The sequence below is a fragment of the Sceloporus occidentalis genome, unplaced genomic scaffold (genome assembly GCF_023333645.1).
Source record: "Sceloporus occidentalis isolate IW3139 unplaced genomic scaffold, rSceOcc1.0.p SCAF_6, whole genome shotgun sequence".
Classification (NCBI taxonomy): Eukaryota; Metazoa; Chordata; class Lepidosauria; order Squamata; family Phrynosomatidae; genus Sceloporus; species Sceloporus occidentalis.
The window spans coordinates 88,364,188-88,386,362 of NW_028316986.1; the positions used below are offsets into that span (position 1 = coordinate 88,364,188).

Genomic DNA, 22,175 nt, shown 5'->3' on the forward strand with positions numbered 1-22,175 from the left:
TTTGAGTGAATTGTTTTAATTAGCTTAATAACATACTGAATTGTCTTTCATATAGTTTTACATTCCTTGTAGAGACAACAAACTTCTCCAGATTCAGGGGCCGCATACATATCCCGCCACACCTGACAGCTGCACATCCCCTTCCCCTTAAATTTTTAAAATACTAATTCTGAAAAACCTCCTCATGTCCTCTACAAATACTTGGGGAGGAATAATTTTGCCAGGATTTCACTGACCTGTTATAGGCTTGTTTATTCTAACAAGGGAGTCACCATAATTCCCAGTTTTGGAAGAAGATGCCCCTTCTGTAACAGTTGAAGTGGGGTGTCCAAAAATACCACCTTCCAGCCTTGGAAGGCATAGTAGACCTTTCTTGAGGGGAAATGTGGTTGAGCACACACACCCAAGGTCCACCTATAGTCCTAGATATGCTACCTTCCCTTCCACATTTTCATTCCCTGCCTTTGGTCACTGACTAGAATTGTCCTTCCATTTCTCTTTTTCTTCCTGACACCCCTAATACGTTGACTTTCTATCAGATTCTTTCTGCTTCTGTGAACTATTCAGAGTGGTTCCTAAACTGTATACACTCATCCCTCCACATTTGCTGGGGCTAGGGCACAGGACCCCCAGGAATGTGGAAAAAGTGAAAATAACAAAAACACTGTTTTTATCTGAGAGAACACCTCTCTAGGAATCTCTAGATCATCCAGCACAACTCTGTGGTCAACAAGTGCCAGACATTGACCATAGAATTGCACTGGTGGAGCTACAAATGCCTAGTGGAGTGTTCACTCTAGGTCCTTCAGTGTAACTTTTGGTTAAAGTTGACCATAGAGTTGCACTGAGGGAACTAGATATTCCTAGAGAGAACATACTGTATTAATAAAATCTGTGAATAGTCAGTCTCATGGACTATTTACCCCAAACTATATTTTTTCCCTTCAATTTCTTTGCCTCTAGTAAACAGAAAAATAATGTCCCTCTTGTCTTTGTTCTGTTTTGGATATTGGTGGATGAAATCAATGACTGTTGGATCCAAGGAAGTAGCACAGAGTTGGATTGTAAACCAGTCATGGGGGAAAGGATTAGCAGCAAAGCATCTTCTCCAGCAAAGCAGCTTGGGCTTTATCAGCCCCTCCTTCTTTGCCACTGTGCTGCTATCGGGGTTCTGACACATCTGTTTAGGCCTAGTTGATTCATCATATTTATTTTGGGTTTGGCGTTTGTTTCTTTGTTTAGATTGCATATCAAAGATCACAAACCACCACCTGTGGTTAGTGATGGTTAGGAGTGTCTTCACCAGAGCAAGCTAATCAGAAACACCATTTTGCCTCTCTAGCCAATATGCTAAGCTGTGATTTCCAGTTTCCTGGTGTACTAGTGCAGCAAAACAACTTACGCCTCAGATATCCACCCACAGAGGTGAAGTAACTTCCATGAAACTCAGACAGTGACAAATCTCTGCATAGATATCAGGTTTGAGCTGGCCAGAGTGAAGGGAGTGATCAGATATTAGGCAGATTTCTGAGATAGCCAGTCCTAAACTGTTTATTTCCTTTATAATTTAAAGGTCTGATTTACTTACGGAATAGGATACCACAGGATCTCCGAAACCAAATTGTTTCATGAAGAGTAGGAATCTCTTCTCTTTTGATAAGCTGATCATGGTAGAGTGGACTGCTCCCCTTCAAAATCTACTAAGATTACTCAGATATTTTATTTATTTCCATGACACAGTGGAGGATTCTGAAGTCCCATTATTTCAAGGTTCTTAGTTGTAGCTTTCCAGATGTTCACAGATTGCTGCAGCTCCCATAATCCCTTATCTTCGGTTATGCTGTCTAGAACCAATGAGAAGCCAAAAAGCACTTGGAGGGCCACAGTTGCCTATCTCTGCATTAGTTGATACTGTAGTGACCCTTCCTTCATGACAGGAAGACTTGAGAGAGGGAGGTACTCCAGTAAAAAATCAGAGCATGAGGCACTCCCAACATAATCCTATTAAAAGTCTGAAGCCACTACCCTAACACTGTCACCATCTTGGGCACCTTAGTTCTTTATAAGAGCCTCACTTAACTTGGAATGAGGATCTTATGAATAATAAAATATTTGGATAGGAAAATCTTACCTAGCTAGTTAAACACTATAAAACCTGTTCCCTGATGGAGACTCTTCATGATGCTGTTGTTTTTCCAACTTGTTCCTTACAATCACTATAGTAGCTTGCAAACCATTCAGGGTAAACACCCAAACGTTCATGCAGGGAAAATTTAGCTACAGTTCCTTTAAAATATCATGACACTTCAGGAAGAAAGTCTTGGAAGTATGTTTAGGCTGAGACCAAAAATAAGAGCAAGGTTCTTATAATGCCAAAAACAAACCACCACTGATAAATCTTGTTCTTGCTTTTGCTCAACAAGACCTTCAATTTCATCCTTTTATGCATGTATTTCCAAAAGCCATATCTAGTCCATACCTTCTCAACATTTCAGTAGCTTTGGATACAGTTCATCTGGCCCTAGAGACTTGAATTCGCTGTAGGTGCCTGTGGTACCTTGCAGTGTATTCACCCACATACGCTGTGATATTTCCATGTTTTGTTGTGTTACATCCCAGTATTGAAACTGATTTAATTGACCTTTTTACTACTTGATGTACACAAGATACTGTGAAAGTGCAAAATATTTTGTTGTGAAACTAAAGTAAAGCAAACCAAAACAAATGGCACTTGTTGGTTGCACATCCAATGATGTTCAGTACTACGTCACAATCCAGGGTAACTGAACCTAGCTGTGTTGAAACTAAATGAGAAACTCTTATTTAGATAATTCTGGCTTACACCTGGATACTGCATGGTCCCAGGAGGGGACTTAAGACTATGCTGATCTTGATTTTGATCAAGCAAAACTGGACTACAAGATTACTACATAACTGAGCTCCCTCGGGAATGAATAAGTGATCAAGCATGTGCACACAAATATTAATATCCTAGTATTACCAAAGGCTACATGTGGTCTAACACATACAGTACTTACTTGGAAGGGACTTTTGATTACACAATGTACTTGTAAGATTGCTCATAGTTAAGGCTGACTGAAGAGTAATAAACCCCTCTCCAACTGTGCTCCATGACAGCTGTTGGGACTAGAGATTCCAGATCACAGCACAAGGTAAACTGTCCTTTCAGTGGCCCTAAGAAAAATTTAAGACAGACAGGGATGGACTTGATTTCCAGACCAGGAGAATGGGGGCAGAGGAGCTTGTAGTAGTGTTTGCACTTTGTATTTGTGTGTAGCTAGTTTCACATTGGTGTCTCAGATGTGTGCCAAAGAGTCATAGAGTTCGAAGGAACACGAAGGCCATATCCTCATGCTTCCTACCAATGCAGGAGACCACAGCTGAGGCGTATCTCAGAAATAGCTGTCCAACCTCTGACTAAAAAGTCTCCCATCTTCTGAAGGAGTCCTCATAAGTTATTTTGTTGTGAATGATATAAGCAGATGACTGCATTTGTTCATTAAAATGTTATGTCTAAGTGCTTACTGTATATACTCATGTATAAGTCTAGAAATTTAGGTTAAAAATTTGACCCAAAAAACCTGAGTCGATTTATCCATGGATCAATGTAAGTACTGTACTTTAACTCTTTATTTTTTAAAAAGGAACCATCTCCTGGGGAAAGGCAAGAGTATAATCTGTCTTGGAAGCACTGAATCCACACTACTCTCTCATCCATCCAGCCTTTAGTATGAGCACAATGAGTTTGCCTGCTGGAATTTTGTTCATTGGCATTGTTTTCCTTTGCTTTGTTCTTTACATGCTTTGTTACAAGCCCCTAAGTTTTACCCTCAACGTATTCATCGATCATAACAAAATCCATCATTTTGGCCCTAAAATCTGCCCTCGACTTATACATGACGTTGACTTATAGTCGAGTATATACAGTAGTTTCTTGAAAATGTAAAATGTTTACACAGTGAATTTCAGAATGATCAGCAGTGGCCATAAAGATCTGTTTCCAAAATCAACACTGTACTGAGGATGAACCCATATTTTATTCCCAAAAACTTATCTCCTTTTCACTTGTCGCAGGAAATCAACTTCTGTCCAGAACAGAAGCATCCAAGGGAGAAAACATGGCACTATTTACATGTCTGCAGAACACAAGAACTGAGGCGTGTTACAGACCGCCCTAAAGTGGGCGGTCTGCCGCCGCCGTCATTAGCTGCACCGAGAAGCCCCAGCGGCCAGACCGCGAGGCTTCCCGGCACAGCTAAAAAGAAGTGCCGAAATGGCGCTTCTTGGCACCCGGAAGTGGCGCCGCAAGGCGTGCACTCGCAACGTCACTTCCGCCACGCGACATCCGGATGCTGAGCCGGTTAGGAAGGTAAGACCCTTCCTAACCCTAGCACGCCCCTTTTGCTGCTTCCCCGAGGCCTGGAAAAGTGGCAGATTGGGGCCTCCAGGGCTGCCACTGTGGCTGCTCACGCCCTGATCCGGCGGGGATTGCGGCGCCTGTATCTCACCTTTGAATCACAGAACTGGAAGAGATCTAAAGGGGCATCCAGTCTAACCCCCTGCCATGCAGGAACTCACAATCAAAGCACCCCCAACAGATGGCTATCAAGCCTGTTAAAAAACCTCTGAAGAAGGAGACTCCACCACACTCTAATTGTATTTCATTGATGAATAGCTCTTTCTGTCAGGAAATTCCTCCTAATATTGAGGTGGAATCTTTTTTCCCATAGTTTGAATCCGCTGCTCCTGGTCCTATTCTCTGGAGCTGCAGAAAATAAATTTGCTCCATCTTCAGTATGATTTTTTTTCCAATTTTTAAACAGGGCTATCATATCACTTAACCTTCTCTAAAAATTCTCATAGTTTTCAGTGTAAATGTTCAGTACAACTTTAAGTTTCATGAAGCTTCACAAAGCTTTAAGTGTTCAGTGTGTTCAAATGTTTATGTGTTCAACTGCGTTGAAGTAGAGTTGAAAATGTGAATGTCTCATGGTGGCTTTTGCCGGGCCTGGGAAATAAACAAAAACTGAAGTAAGGGGCTCAGAGAGTAAAAATACCATGTGCCCCATCCTGGCCAACTAATCCTTACTAGTGGATTGATCATTGGTACATCCTAAAGCGTGAACATTCATGCTAAGTCAATCTACACTTCATTCTCCAATAATATCAAAAACACAAAAAAGATATTTCCTTTGCAATCCAACTGCAATCCAGTTGCAAAGAAAATATCTATTTTGTGTTGCAAATGGATGTTAATTTTCCTGGACTTTGAGAATCTCCCATCTGCCACATGTTCAGAAGGAGGAGGTGCAAGCTTGCAAGTAATATTCCCCCATACCATCTGAACTGAGAACAGAAACAGCAAAATGCAGGCCTATGCCCGACATCTTCAACACCTTGCCTGACGAAGACGCCACTGGAGCTCCAAAAGCTAGCAACATGTATATTGTGCATTTCAGTTGGCCAATAAAGGTATCACTGTTTGGTGGGTGTTGTTGCTGGGTTTGCTATATGGCCAGCACAGCTACCCCTGGATGAACACTTCATTATGATGTTTATCACACTATCTCTTATAGTGCTACTATTCCACTTTAACTGCTCTAGCTGCCTCCTGTTGCATTCTGGGATTTGCAGTTTTAAGGAGGGGTATTTAGAATTCTTCTCTGCCTGAAAATTCTAAATACCCCTCCTTAAAACTGCAAATCCCAGAATGCAACAGGAGGCAGCTAGAGCAGTTAAAGTGGAATAGTAGCACTATAAGAGTATAGTGTGATAAACACCTATGTTACAGATCCCCCCTCCAAAAAAAGTGCAACATAGAATTTTTTTAAAAAAAATTACTGTAAAATAGAGAAAGTCCAAGATCTACATCACTGGTAGTGGAGAATCACTTACTTGCAGACAAATGTGATTACAATAAGAGAATCTGAACGAAGATTAATTAATGGTCACAGTCCTCTATTCCCTCAGAAGTAGTGAGCAACTAATCACTCTGGGAAAGCCTAAAAGAAGTTTATATCCTCTTCTATACTGCAGGTAATTGCCCTTTGAAGTGCAGAAAGCCATGGGAACTTGTCGTCTTCCTCTATACAGCAAATCCACTGACACCTGGACCCTTGCAGAAGAAAGGCATTCTTGATATCTGTAAAAACACAATTTTCACAAATAAAATAAAATAAAATAAAACAAATAAAAATACTGATATTGAAGACAAATTTGGAAGTCTTAGTAATAAAAGCAATTTTCAGAGATTTCCCATCACCACAAATACAGATTATATAGAAACATATATAATTACAGCACTGAAGAGGTAATGTTTGTATGGATTCCACACACTACAGATAACTGTTTTTTCAACAAGTTTGGGACATAGTGATACGAAAAGTAGGTTTAAGAGTGCTGCTTTCTATATTCAGTATAGTTATTTACTTTTAGTTCTTACCTCATCTTTGTCTTGTCCAATGTAATTTTTTCATATATTTCTTTCTATACAGTACCTAGCATATACTATCTAGCTACCACAACAATTCACAAGTAGCATTGGAAAGCAGATAGTTTTCTCTGCTAATAGGAAATCTCATTCTGTGGTTCTGATCCATGTCTTACTTCAACAGGCCAAGAAAAGCAAGCCATGTGAGAGCACAGTCAGTAAAGAAAAAATGGCCAGGATCCACAGGAGTGTATTACTAGTTCCTTTGAGCTTGCATTTTCCCCAAGAGCAGCTCCCTAGGTTATATAGTAAACCTGTTCTGAACCTTTTCAGTTTGGTATGTGTGAAAGCTACTGTTGTCAAAAAAAAAAATGCTGACGTCTCACTCCAGGTATCATAATGAATTCTTCAAACTGTAGTATGATTTTCCAGTCATATTTCTTTATGAAGCTGTCTCAGTTACAGGCCCCAAAAAGGGAGAAGCAGATCTTACTTTGGGTCCTGATTCATTAAATCAGTGTTTTCCCAAATGTTGGACCACAAGCCACACTATCATGGCTAATGGTCAGAGGCTCTGGGATTTAGACCATAAGGACACATGGAGATCCCAAACTGGAAAACAGTGGTTTAAAGTCATGTTGAATCTCATATGAATGAGGTGTTTAGTGTGGCCTTCTGTGCTTTATTAAGGCTATGAAGCTTTTTCAAAAATCTTTTTAGTACAAATTGTTCTCAGTGGGTGGATTTTAGCTATCTTGATGTAAAAGGGGCATATGCTACTCCTGCATCACATTATGAATAATTATAACTGGACAGCTCTTCTTTAAGAAAATAATTGGAGAGTGTATTCAACATTTACATCATTTCAGAGCAATAAAAACGTACATTTAGAGTCTGGAATATCTTCAACAAGGAGCTGATGAAGTTTTATCACTGCCAAGAACTGATGAGTTGTCACTGAGATCCGTTCAAAAGGCTTGTGTGAGATGGTGCGTTGTGTGATGACAAGAATGTCATTGAAAAGGAAAAGGCTTAGGTCATGTGTGTGTTCGTAGAGCCTGTAAGGAAGAAATGCAAAAGACCAGTGTATTACTGTTCAAGTTAATCTTTATTTTTTTAGTTTTAAGCATTAACATTTCTAAAAGGCAATTCTACAGCTAAATCTTAGAGATCAATTAGTAAACATGAGAAAGACTAGAATTTCTTCACTTATCTAGAAAGAATTATTACATCCAGAAATAATGGAAACACGTTAACTATATAATCCCAGCCCCCCAAAATTAATTTCACAAGATCATTCTTCTGTATTTCTCATAAAACACCCAAGTCTATCTGTAGAAGGCCAAGTACACAACACAACAACCACTGAATGGTTGATGCATTAAATCAATTGTGAAGCCTTCATAAGCAGACAATTTAATGACCAATAAAACTATCCTGCTATAGTGTTAGACCAATCCTGAAAGCAAATTAGTAACCATTCCCTTACTACAATTTACCCTTAGCCATTTACCTGTATGGCATAGTAATTCTCTCAGAACAGCAGTTTAGCTGGGCTACGTCTTGTGTTGTTATTAGGTGCCTATTGGCTTTCAGTAACCTCTGTAAATTAAACATTAAGTGATTAAACTTTATGGTAGCCACGTTTGATTATATATATATAGCTTGTAACTGATTGCTGCTCAGTTACATACTCTCAAGTATTTAAATACCATAGGAAGCTTATGTATTTTTGACATGTTCAGAAATACCATTATATAAGCATACCGCAGTTAACAAAACCTCTGACAAAGGAGCTACTTTTTACAAAGTCTTTTATGCCTACCCAGTACCTCCCCTTTTCTTCCTTATCCTCTGTTGTTGGTATTTATTAAAGCAGCATCTGCATTGGGAGGATAGTGAAGGAGGGCTGGGGAAACACAAATGGTTGGTGTCAAGTTACAGCAGTGTGTCTTCAGTTAACAGTGCAATGAAAGCTTGAACTGGAAAGCATGGGAGCCCATGCTAGCCGATTCTACTACAGCCATGTGTGGCAGCCTATTCCAAGCAAGCTTTCTCCAGAATCCTCTACTCAGCATGTTTGAGGAGCAAAAGAGGAAAAAAAGAAGAAAGCAAATAAACCTGTCTCACCAGCTCCCCTGCCCCATATTTAAGATGTATAGATCTGTATGTTTAGCTACCAAAATAGAAATTATATAAAACGTGGAAACTAGTGAAATAAAAAATAATCCCTAACTGCACTTTGGAGGAAGTCTGTGAGTGATCGTTTTCTGTGGGTTTTTGGGGCTATGTGGCCATGTTCTAGAAGAGTTTCTTCCTGATGTTTCACCAGCATCTGAGACTGGCATCTTCAGAGAATGCTGACCTGGAAAGGAAATACCCCACTCCTTTCCAGGCAAGCATTCTCTGAAGATGCCAGCCACAGTTGCTGGTGAAACATCAGGAAGAAACTCTTCTAGAACATGGCCACATAGCCCCAAAAACCCACAAAAAACTATGGATGCTGGCCATGAAAGACTTCAACTTGTATGAGTGATCTCTAGGTGGTTCATAATGTTTTCATTTATGCAAGGCCTACCTGAAACTATTGTTTCTTTTCACACTGACATATTATTAGTTTTGATTAAAAAGTTTGCTGAAATATATTGGACTGCTCTTCTTCTTCTTCTTCTTCTTCTTCTTCTTCTTCTTCTTCTTCTTTGAACCTATCTCTGTTGTTTCATGTTATTTCTACCTCTGGTATCACATTTTCTGCTAAAGAAGTAAAGCCCAGGAACATGTCTTTGTTAACTTAGGCATACCAGAATTGACATCATATAAATGATATAATTTATATTAATTTTTTGTACACTTTTAGGTCACAAATTAAGTCAAAAGACATGTTGCAAAGAACTATAAAACAATATTTTCCTGGAACAATAGTTGTAGTCCAACTGAACTGTTTCATGGCAATAAGTTCCTTTATGTTCATTGCTGTTTACATTCATAAAGTGTACATGGGATTGCAAATTTAGAATACACACATGTAATCAGAACTGGATAATATCCTTGTTAGAGTATGTCACACATGTATAAAAACATGCTCTTTCTCTCTCACTTTTACTTTCACACTCAGACTATAGCCTATCCTATATTATTCTGTCAGCTTAGTATCAGCCTTTCACACAGATGCATGTATTTTTGTTTGCCTCATCTCTGTGTTAATACCATGAGGTGTATTTTTATGAAAACCAGTTTGATCTTCAGCAAATGTATTTGTTTATGTCATTTATTAACAAACACATAAAATCATTTGTGGATAAATTATTCTGCCTCTGTCACACAAACACCACACATTTCCTCTGTGCTGCAGTTACTAGGAACCAGGAATGGACAACTGAAGCTCTCCAAACATTGTTGGACTGCAACTCCAAACAGCCCCCACTTTCATGGCTACGGATCATGGGAGCTCCAGTAGAAAAAACATCAACAGGGCTACAGTTTGCCACTCTGGCTACAGAGAAAGATTGTACTTACAGGACATCCTTGGATGAGTCTTTGTGTACTTAACAGTTGGTCATCTCTGCCCATGCTTTGTTTTAGCTAGAAATTTAATATTGAGAAGGTAAGAGAATGCAAAAGTTGCAGGGCAGAGAAGAGGATCTTTTATTCTTTTATTCAAAGACCACCTAGGTAAAATATGTGAGGTGTCCCTTTGTTTTCAGCAAGCTTTAAAAGAAGGTGTACTATATCATTTGAGGTTACTTAAGGATGGGACATCTGCACATGTACATGTTTCTTACATGTGCAGATCTGATTTTTCAGGTGCTGCAGGGACTGGTATTCCTGTGTTCTCCACACAGCACCCAGAGCCCCTCTCCTGATTTACTTTAAAGCACCAATGTCACTTCATACAGGCATTCCATGCTTCAAATTGAACAGACAGGATCAGAGAAGTATCTGACAATTTGTTGTTGTTGTTGTTGTGTGACTTCAAGTCATTTCTGACTTATGGTGACCCTAAAGAGAACCTATCATAAGATTTTCTTGGCAAGTTTTAGAAGGGGTTTGCCATTGCCAAACCCAGTGATTTCCATGTCTGAGCTGGGATTCAAACCCTGGTCTCCCAGAGTTCTAGTACAACACCCAAACTGCTATACCAGGGATGTAGCCAAGGGGGGGGGGGGGTTCTTGGGGTCCAGACCCCCCTTCCATTAGAAAAATGAATGGTGTGTGCTGCTGCGCCGCCGCACCCAAGCCCCATTATAATGGTGGCACTTAGTCTGGACCCCCCCTTCCTAAAATCCTAGCTACGTAGATTCTACGTAGCTAGCTTGTAGATTCTTTTTATACAACATTGCCAAAATCCGACCATATCTCTCTGCCTCTACTGCCAAGATCCTGGTCCATGCCCTAGTGGTCTCACGACTTGATAACTGTAACGTCCTCCTGGCTGGGCTTCCTCTTTCTCACCTCTGTCCTTTAATTTCTGTCCAGCATTCAGCTGCATGCATTATCACATCCGCCTACCACTCTGACCACATCTCTCCTGTGTTGGCATCCCTTCACTGGCTCCCCCTCCCTTTCTGCATTCAGTATAAGCTCCTGCTGTCATGGACTGGCCCTTCCTTACTTATCAGACCTTCTTTCTCCTCACCTTCCCACTCGGGCCCTCCGTTCTGGTAGTCAAGGTCTGCTGTCCCAGCCCAGAATTTCCTCTGCCCCATCTCAGATTCGCCCCTTTTCACTCGCTGCCCCTCACTCCTGGAATCTTCTTCCCCCACAAGCAAGAGCCATCTCTTCTTTAACCAGCTTCAAAATGGAGCTGAAGACCATCCTGTTCAGAGAAGCATTCCCAGGCATTGCATAATTGTCACTTGCTTTTTGTTGTTCTTTTGTTGTCTGTTTTATTGAATCATTTCCTGTATTGCTATGTATTTTATATGTATTATCCTACTAGAGAGGCCCCTTCCCCACCACCTTTCCCTTCTCCTTTTGTGTCGTGTCTTTTTAGATTGTAAGCCTAAGGGCAGGGAACCATCCAATTAAAAAGATTGTATGTACAGCACTGTGTAAATTTACAGCGCTTTACAAATAAAGGTTAAGAAGAAGAAGAAGAAGAAGAAGAAGTCCCTGAATGGTGCAACTGCCCCCCACCCCCAAAGACAGACACATAATGATATCAGGAGGAGTCTCATAAATCTCAGTGTGGATATCATCATTGTGTATCTAGCTATGCGGAGGTACCCAAACTTCTCCAATCCTGCCAACTCACACTGAAACATGGAATGCCTGTAGGACTTTGGGGCTTTAAAGTCAGTTGAAATGGGGTTGTATTTGGGTCAGTGTAGCACAATGTCTGAATGTAGACCTTTACACTATGCTGAGAAGATGTTGAACTGGGGCTAATGTGTTAGTGATGTATCTTGGCTCTCCTTTCTTTTACCATCATCCTCCGCCCAAATACTCAAAACTTCACCTGATAAGGTAGCATAGTTCTATCATGTAATCACCCATGTGCAGAGTCACTAGTGTGAAAACACACACTGACATGAAATTCATACATAAGTTTTTATGGGCAATGTTTTCACAGAAACACATTTTTCATGAGTGAATTACCATGCAGTAATTGATAGCTGCTTGGAAAGAGTCTAAACCCAATTGTTATTCCCAACCAGACTAGACCTACAGAGTAGACCTGGGAATTTAGTTAAGTCAATACTTAATGTAAGCTCTGTTGATTCAGTGAGTCGATACATGTTGGGTCTAACAATAAGGTTTAAGCCTGGGTGTTGTGGGTTTTGTGTAGGAGTAGGTTTCCAAGAGAATATGGGTCAACTTCCCATTCAGCCATGAAAGCCCACTGGGCAACCTTGGGAAAATCACATTCTCCCAGCCTCAGGAGACAGCAATGGCAAACCTCTTCTCAACAAATCTTGCCAAGAAAACCCTATGATAGGATCACCATAAATCAAAGCCACCTTGGGGCACCTAACATCAACAACTAACAATTTTCCTGAAAATTATGACCCTTTAAAGTGTTCAACACAGAATTTTCTTTAGCATTCTCTTCCAGCTATTGTAAAGTGAAGAAAGCTGCAAGCAAACACTGACAACATAGGATAAGCCATATTTCCTCTTGTATATTTTTACTGTGCAGAGAGACAAAAAGATTAAGCATGCATACAGTGGCCATAATCCAAACTTGTTGAGCAAGGCACTGTTGCTTTTAGGAGATGAAGATGTGAGGGAGTGAACAGGCAGGCCCAGCTCCATCAGGGCTAGCCTGAAGAAAGAGAGCCCTCCCTCCATGATAACTGTCATCCTTCGGCCTGTGAGGGAGTGAACAGGAAGGCCCAGCCCCATCAGGGCTAGCCTGAAGAAAGAGAGCCCTCCCTCCATGATAACTGTCATCCTTCGGCCTGTGAGGGAGTGAACAGGAAGGCCCAGCTCCACCAGTGCTAGCCTGAAGAAAGAGACCCCTCCCTGCATGATAACTGTCATCCTTCGGCCTGTGAGGGAGTGAACATAAAGGCCCAGCTCCATCAGGGCTAGCCTGAAGAAGAGCAGCCCTCCCTCCATGATAACTGTGATCCTTCAGCCTGTGAGGGAGTGAACAGGAAGGCCCAGCTCCATCAGGGCTAACCTGAAGAAGAGCACTCCTCCCTCCATGATAACTGTCATCCTTCGAACTCTGAGGGAGTGAACAGGAAGGCCCAGCTCCATCAGGGCTAGCCTGAAGAAAGAGAGCCCTCTCTCCATGATAACTGTCATCCTTCAGCCTGTGAGGGAGTGAACAGGAAGGCCCAACTCCATCAGGGCTAGATTGAAGATAGAGAGCCCTCCCTCCATGATAACTGTCATCCTTTGGCCTGCGAGGGAGTGAACAGGCAGGCCCAGCTCCACCAGTGCTAGCCTGAAGAAGAAGAGCCCTCCCTCCAGTCCATCTGCCTTGGTCCAGGCTTCAGAGGGAGAGAATAACCACTGGACCTAATCCCTTTCCCACCACCATTCCCTTCTCCTTTTGTGTCATGTCTTTTAGATTGTAAGCCTGAGGACAGGGAACCATCTAATTAAAAATAATAATTGTAAGCCGCTCTGATAGCCTTTAAGGCTGAAGGGCGGGGTACAAATACCATAAATAAATAAATAAATGAAAATTACAGTCAGAGATCTAACCATACATATTCATGCTCTATGTCATTTGCTTTCATGAATCTTGCAAGGTTTTCATTCTAAAAGGAATGTAATAGACAAACCTGATCTACATAATCCTTGCATTTTTTCATTTGACTAATTGCAGTAGTCAAAGTTTCCCGGTCAATGTGTCCTGCAGGAGTGTGAGCTCGCAAAGCATACAGGAGGGTGATGTATTCTTCAATCCTCTTAGAAGGGCACAAGAAGAGTTCTTGTAGGCTGCGTATTATACACAAACATCATGTTTTAATTAGAAAAGGAACATATATAGGCTAGGTGTGTTCCAAATTTTATGCAGGTGCAAAGTTTTACTGGACAAAGCAAAATGACACAGGCCTATGTTAAACGATATGCCCAAGATTCTACTTTTCTATATGCCAGTCCAGCATCTCCTCAGCATAGTGTTGATATTCTCAGATGGAAATACGCTATGCCAGCACTATGCAACCCCAATGCAGAACAACAGCATTGTGCAAAACATATCAATGACTGGATAATGTTGGACAATGCACAATGTACAATGATGTGCAACAGCAATGTTCAACTTTCTGGTCTACACAACTCTGTTTCTGCCATTTTCAGTAGAATATGTCTACTGTACTATTCACTCCATAGGCATTGCATGATTTCAGACACAATTTACCTAATCTGGGATCCCTAATGTGGACTCTGCCACTATGCAAGTCAAAATGCTCCTTCACATTTGGGCACATATTTTATTGTTTTATCCCAGCTGACAAACTGACTGTTGTTGCCATGGTTAGCTTTAAGGAGTCACAGCACAAAAATATTAATTGTGTAAGACCAGATATAGGAAACATTTTTAGATTGGGTGGATGGTTGCTTCAACCTTGAATCCCCATAGGAACTAGTGGGTGTCAGGGACTGGACTATGCCCCTTGACTTCATCAAACCCATGGCTGAAGTGTGGGTTACAGCATCATTGACTAGCCATTGGTCAGAAACCTGACTTCTCCCCTTCTTGGCATTTCCTGTGTGGAGAATAGGAAGAATTGGCTGTCAATGCCTTGGTTTAGAGAAACACTTAAAATATACAAAGGCCTCATACAGACAGGCCAAAATAAAGCTGGTTCGGGTCACTTTGGAGATATTCTGTTTAAATCATGCAGGCGTCCTAAGAGTCCAGAAGCCACGTCAAAGCGCCGCTGTGGGCGGGGCTGGCATAGCAGACTCCATCTTGCAAGGAAACAGACTCCTCCCCTTATGTTCTCTCCCACATGCACAACAAACTTACTCAGGCAAGTGTGGTACAACTGTACCTTTAATAAGAAAATAGCTTTGTATCAAGTAGATGATAACTCAAAACATAAAGTCCAGTCTTCAAGTCAGACATTCCCACTTCCCATTATGACATGGCTTGTTTCTCAAAGCTTCTCATGTGGACTCCACCACTTGTCCTCCAAATCCTCAAGGTCTCTGGTTGTCCATTCCCCAGAGCCCGCAAAAGCCCAGGCTCCCTCCTCTTGAGGGTTCTGTAGCCTCTCCTCCTCTTGGGGTCTCTGCTTTGGCCGTAGGGCCCTTCTTGGAAGTGGCACAGGGACTCTGTCCTTCTCTGGCCTCCTTAAACCCTGTTCTTTCCCTTTCCCGGCCGCTGCTGCCCGAACAGCTCTTCCGCATCCATCCTTCCTCTTCGCACGCCTCAGCCCTTCTGCTTTTATAGTCCTTCCAGCTCCTCCTTCTTCCTCCACTGGCTCCACCTCTGGGTTAACTTCCTCCTTCCCCACAACCTCCACCACCTGGCTGCCCTTAGCCCCTTCAGCTCTCTCCACCTGGGTGAGTACCTTACTACAGCCGCTTTGGCACACCTTCTGGAGTCTTAGGACGCATGCATCATTTAAACAGCATACTTCTAAAGTGACCCAAAGCAGCTTTATTTTGGCCTGTCTGTATGGGCCCAAAGTTACATAAAGAACTATTTGGGTCAGTGTCTACGAAGTTATCTTTTTACACATACGCTTTAGCACTTTGTAGAACTAATACATCTACGAAGACTATTCACAAGTTTAGTTACAATTTAGGTGAGACAATAAAGGAGCTCATTTTCAAGCTAGTGAAGTCTCAGAATCCACATAACATGACAGTTGATAAAAATTTGGAAAATCTGAAAAGACAAACCTTGCATAGAGGTCTAGTTAATTTTTATAGAGCATTGTGATTTGATAATGGTATTCTCAGCCAAATTGAATCCTACCAAGGAAGTGGCAAGGAGACACATGGCAAAAGTCCTATCAGATACAGTTTGACTTTTTAAAAATTTGTTCATCTGGTGCATGGTTTTTTATTTTATTTGTCCATTTCCTGTGCCACTCCCACCCACCCCCAAGCACATTCTAGGAATATCTGTTCTGTTTGAAGACACAGCCTGGGGGGGGGGGGGGGGTTTAAATTTATCCTGCAAGAAGCCTGTACAAAACACTAACATTTTGCTTACATTCTTTACCAGTCATTAATCTCTTTTGAAATGCCAAGTCTTACCTCCTCATGGTAGTAATGACAGTCCTATCATGCCTCTTCAAGAAAGCACGGAATATTGGGATAGTCTCCCTGCACTGTGGAAGAAAGGAATTTTGGAGAGCACATCTATATGATTCCATTCATAGAACTATCATCTACAGGGTTTCTGTAACCCAAGATCAGGGATGTAGCTAAGGTGGGTGGGTCAGAAAAGGGATTCTGCCTCTCTGGTGAAATTTCACCATCACTGGAAAGTGCAAAGGTTGGATGGCCACTTCTCACAAATGTTTTGCTTTCACTTCCCACCCTCACAGACGTTGCATTAAATGACCCTTGGGATCCTTTCCACCTCCATGAATCTGTCACTTAGGTCTGAAGGGATGATGTACTGAAAACTCTGCAACCATCCCCCTACTCTCCACTCGCCAATGAATGACTGTGGGGGGGAGGGATTGCAGCAGGCAAAAATACATTGTGGAGTAGTTTACTCATTGTACAAGGTCAGTACAGAATTCCAATCTCTGCCGATGGCGCGGGGGGGGGGACTTCTGCAGATAGACATTGGACTTATGGCTGCACAAATCATTAAAAGGATGCCAGCCTTAGTCTTTAATTTTTAGCTGCTGGAGGTTGCAGGCCACTTTGAGAACAGAATTATCTGGCACCAAAGACTAGACAGCATAGGCCCTTTTATGTTAGGTAGTTATAGTGCTATGAGTTCACTTTAATTGCCATGGTTCCATCCTATGGAATCCTGGGGTTTGTAGTTTGCTGAGACACTAGGGCAGTGGTGCTTAACCTGTGGCCTGTCCCCCCCCCCCCCCGGGGGTCTACAATGTGCTCACAGGGAATCTGTGAAGGCTTGAAGGTGCTCAGGCCACCTCCTTCTCACAACAGAGCAGGCAAGTGACAGCAACCAAGGCAAACACTTTCTGGTTGGGCTGGCTTGTTGCCATTCAATCCACTCCAGCCACAAACTGGTGGAAAGAAGCAGGAGAAAAGTCTTCCTTTTCCCTTCTGTGCCTCTGAGTGAAGGTTTAATGGTTGTGTAATGGTTAATGGTTCAGTGTTCAAGTTGTTGTTGTTGTTATTGTTATTATTATGCTTTTAAATCTTAAGCCTTGAGGGTCTGCAGCAACAAAATATATTTAGAGTAGGGACAGCACTATGGGTATGGGGTCCATCCAGGGCTGATCTTAACTTAAAGGCACAAGAAATTAGCACCTTTTCAATTTTGCTAAAGCAGCAGATTGTTTCAAAGAGCTCCATCACAACATGAATGTTTATTTCTGAGGCCAGGTGGTTCATAAGTGCCAAAAACATAGGAGTTAAACTGAAAATCCTTTCTGCCTTAAGGATATCATGTTCTTGACGATGTTAATGAGAGGTTGTGTTATTCATAGGTTGTTTCCATTTTAAAAAATTGTTAAAACAAGCAAGTAGAAAGAGTTGCCTTACAAAGAGAAACAAACCATGTGGTGGTTGTCTGCAGAGGTGAGCTACAAGAGATAATGTCCCTTTAAAGAAAGATTAAACAATGTCCTAGATAAAAGTGTTTTTTTTTAAGTACATGAGAACAGTATCCACTTATGCAACTGGTTTTTGCCAAGCAAGGCCTTTCTCTGCTTAATATTAGTCTGTACAGCAAAAACAGGAAAAGAGCCCAAGACCCAGATTCATTTTCAGTGATGTTTTGGGGGGGTCACACTCTAGAGATAGGAAGGGCCAGAGGTAAAAGATTGAAAGCAAAAATTCTAGTATCTTTTAACTTAAAGCTCATACTGCTAGCAATTTACCCTTAGGAGAGGGCATAGCAACTTTTTAGACTTTGAGTGAAGAACTGCCTGAAACTCTAAAATATAAAGGGGAAGTGAGCGGTCAGGTTCTGTGACTAGTGAGCTACAACGGGTTTGATAGATCACATGCCATACATGTCTTATACATGCTCAAAATGTGGGCTGGGAGCAGGTGCAGAGAGCCAAATTTATAGCAGACTTGGGGCAGGGCAGGTGATGAGTGGGAGGAAGGAGTGTTGCTACTGCCATGGCATGGGAGATGTTTCAGAAGAAGAAAGCTAGTGCTACCCTCAACTTAGAATGCTGGAAAAGCAGGATTTACACCAGCCCCTACAACAGAAATGGGAATCTTGTGGCCCTCCAGATGTTGTTGGGCTGCAACTCCCAGGACTCTGCACCATTGCCTATGCTGACTAGGGCTGCTGGGAGTTACAGTCCAATAACATGTGGTAAACCACGTGGTTCCCACATTAGAAGGAACTTAAAATCCCTAGCATGTGCCCAGACGTTACCTCACACTCATTTTTGGGCTCCAGAAATTAGACTTTTGGGGGGCTTTAAGAGATTAGGAGAAAAGGTATTTAAAAATGAACTGTAAACAATTAAAAAAACCACACACAACTGACAAGCTATAAATAGGAAACAGACACAACCAGTTTTATTGTTGATTGCTTTCAAGGAGTGGCTTGAGATTCAGCACATACTTAAAAATGGAATAAAGTGGAATATTGGAAGAAACACCCCATATCTGTGACCAGGATGCATTTCTTACCTTGTCTATGGTTTTCAGAATTACTGCATAGTTGTTGTAGAAGTTTATGTATGATTGCAGCTGCTGGCCAAATTTAATGAATAGGTCTCCTAAATTTTGGGCTGGGCTCCATTCATTAAGTCTTTGTATTAGCTCATCTAAGAACCACCTGTGTTTAAAAGAGACAGAAGGGTGTTCCTCTCTTCCCATCAGGTTACAGGCAAGTTCAAACAGATGAAGATGATGACAACATGTTTACAGGTTTCAGGAGAAACTTCTCTTCCAGTCTGAGTGACACCAAGCATTTGAAGGCTTGTCTCAGAAATGCTACTATGGCTGTGACTTGTGCAGCCCTTATCTGGTTGAATGCACTAGCAGAACAGGAACCCAGAATTAAAACAGAAGACTCTTGCCAAATAATAACATACCACAGATAAGCTATGTGATAAACTAAGTATCCAAAAAGTCTTAAACACCCAAGCACCAAACATTGAAAACTATGGCTGGAATCTTCTTGGAGATTTACATCTTAGTTAGTGGGCTTACATCTGTGGGCATTAGAATTGGGCAGTTTCATAATGCCCATACTAAGTAAGGGATAGCTGTTGCATTACTATATAGGGAAGCTGGCAAATGCGCACTGGGACCATTGTGTATTGTGACACCAGCTATGGAGTACCAATGTGCATTGGTGGAGCCCAAGGTGCATTGGGACACTCTTGGCAGTGTCCAGTAACACTACTTTGCAGTTCACTAACAGGTTTTTTAGCACCTCTGCTACATAGCTAAAGATGTGTAAAGTTACATAACATAGACCGTGATATGGGATTCTAGCCTCTGTCACTACTAGAGGCATAAAAGCCTAAAGGGAAAAAACCCAGACCAATTCCTGAAAGACTTTTTCCCTGCTAGAAAAATGCAGGGAAACATGAATATGGAATATTTTCTTTTCAAACAATGGATAACATGTTTAAGACAAGTTGTCTATGTAAACCCTGTGAATTGTTGGTTTGGGTCCAGTGGATGAGGAAACCTTGAAAGAAAGGCTTTTCTTATTAAGTCAATTGAGAGGGAGAGGAAGCACTCTCAGAGGGAGAGAAGAGCTACAGTTGCCAGGATTAGGCCATTTTCGCTTTGAATAAGGTAGTGGGATTTTTAATAGTGTATTTAGGAGGGGACAAAAGGATACATTGCCGTCTCATTGGATGCATAAAACACTTGAGACAGATCATATATGTGACATTTACTATGCAAGTTGCTGTGTCATGCACACACACACACACACACACACGCTGAAATTGTGATTATGTTTGCAATATTCAGATATGGTTGACCCTACAGAATCCAGAAAGATGTACATTTATTTATATATGTACTGCCCTAAACTTATTTCTAAAAACAATGCAATTCAAAGGCTTTTAACTGAGACAGTGCACTGTTATCAGGCCATTACAATCTTTGGTCCTGGTTTCTTTTCTTTTCAGTTCTTTTCATGGGAATGAATGAAAGTATGTACTTCAATATGGAAACAAAATAATTTTCTCTGTTTTACTAACATTAGTGGGAAATTCACTTGTGGACTTCTGTCCTTCTAAGTGGACATGTCTATGGGAAATAAAATTAAGCAGTTTTGCAACATCTGTATTTAGCAAGGGGTTGTTGCTACATTACTATGAAGAGAAGCCAGAAAAGTTTAAGGTCTGTATATCAGGATTGGTGCATAATGGGGCCATTGCACATCAGGACAGATACAAAACAGAAGTGATGTACTACAGACGCGATTAGTATCAGGACTTTCAATATGCATCAGCACTTTCGAATGTGCATCAGGATACTCTTGCTTGTGTCCTGTTATGCATCTTCACAATTCATTAATGGGTTTTCTCAGTGCCTCTGCTACATAGCTAAGATTGCATCGTTATGTAATGTAGACCACGATAAAGAATTCCAGCTGGGATATATATATATATATATATATATATATATATATATATATATATAAAGACTTTTGGCCTGCTTCTCAAATTGGCAAAACCAAAGATGTATAGTTCAGGTATTCTTACACAGTTTAGGACATTGTAGCTACATTTGTTACTAAAATAAAATGTAAACAACTACATTAAATCCAGATTTACAACTTTCACTTTCAAAAGGAGCTCCTTCCCTCTTATCATCCCGCACACATTCCTTCACAGTCTCTTAGCCTCCTGTGGCTAATTTCACTAAAATATAACAATTTACCGTAATAAAATGTAGGCAGACATATTGTCTAGTTTGGTTTATTTATTTATATCCAACATGAGATTCAAGGATATTCACTGGTTTTAAACCTCCAGACTAGTATGAAATTTTCTCCACTACAGGTTCACAAAAAGGATCTAGACCTGGTAATTTCAAAAGTGGTATATCCAGCTTTCAAACACATTGGCTTAGTCCCCTGTAGAAGAGACCCACTGAATCAATGCAACTTACATAAGTGTTTAATTGCAATGCTCCTGTTGATTTGGTTTATCCATTCTAGTTGGGACAAACCATTGGACATAAGCAATTTACTTTGTTTGGAATAATGATTTTTACAATTAAATCAAATATACTTCAGAGTCAGGGTGAGTTACCTGTTCAGTTGTAATATGCCCAAAATATCCATAAAGATGAGCTGAATACTGACATAGCTTAGGATAGCTCGATTTGAGGATAAAGCTGCCTTCAGTGGTTTAACATAAACATCCCTTACAATTTCCAGAGTGTGCACATAGTTCTTCTCACTTAGCAGAAGCTCTCTAGCAAAGCTTTTGCGCTTGTATGCTATGTCATCACGAAGCTGACCATTCTGAAAATCAAAGTATAGAGAAATAAATTGTTGTTGCTTTGTGCCTTCAAATCATTTCTGATTTATGGCGACCCTAAGGAGAATCTAACACAGGGTTTTCTTGGCAAGATTTGTTCAGAAGGAGTTTGCTTTTGCCTTTGCCTTCCTCTGAATCGAAGCGAGTATGACATGCCCAAGATCACCCAGTGGGTTTTCATGGCAGAGTGGGGATAAAAATCCTGGTCTCCAGAGTCCTAGTCCAGTGCTCAAACCACTACAAAACTCTGCTCTTGGAAACATAATTTGGCCACATAAAAACAAAAAGTTTCACTCATTTCATTCAACAACTGGACTTGGGATATTTCTATTTAAACATTTTGGTTATGTATTGCTAAGAGTTTTCTCTTTACATGGAGAAAGACTGAGTATCAAACTGAGGAAGTAAAGACCAGATCATTAGTGATGTTGCTTCAAAAGTCTGTTCAACTGCAATTCTGTATGCACTTACCTGGTCACAGCTAAGGTTGATCAACTGAATCAAAGCGTATGTTAACAGTTACATAGGCGTGGTACAAACCGCCAACAAGCGATGTAGCAGCACCAGCATTAGGGTTAGGGAACACGCACCATGTACACGCTTCCTAACCCTAATACAACATGACAAAGTAACAATAGCAGTGCCCTGTATAATGGGTGCCACCATTGTTACGTAAGTGC

General features: G+C 41.1%; 1 protein-coding gene across 2 annotated transcripts in view; it reads right to left on the reverse strand.

Moving 5' to 3' along the window:
- Nucleotides 1-5,979: 5,979 nt before the first annotated feature.
- Nucleotides 5,980-22,175, reverse strand: part of LOC149311062 (epithelial cell-transforming sequence 2 oncogene-like) — a 42,161-nt gene continuing 25,965 nt past the window's right edge. Inside the window, exons 14-21 of one of the 2 annotated variants that reach the window (XM_089528457.1) lie at nucleotides 21,265-21,479; nucleotides 18,671-18,818; nucleotides 16,124-16,197; nucleotides 13,690-13,846; nucleotides 9,968-10,033; nucleotides 7,965-8,053; nucleotides 7,337-7,509; nucleotides 5,980-6,163 (exon numbers count right to left, since the gene is read on the reverse strand). In XM_089528457.1, coding sequence (XP_089384583.1) covers nucleotides 6,024-6,163; nucleotides 7,337-7,509; nucleotides 7,965-8,053; nucleotides 9,968-10,033; nucleotides 13,690-13,846; nucleotides 16,124-16,197; nucleotides 18,671-18,818; nucleotides 21,265-21,479 — 1,062 coding nt within the window. In that variant the 3' untranslated portion in view covers nucleotides 5,980-6,023. The remainder of the gene's footprint in view (nucleotides 6,164-7,336; nucleotides 7,510-7,964; nucleotides 8,054-9,967; nucleotides 10,034-13,689; nucleotides 13,847-16,123; nucleotides 16,198-18,670; nucleotides 18,819-21,264; nucleotides 21,480-22,175) is intronic. The other variant, XM_089528458.1, reaches the window with a different exon arrangement.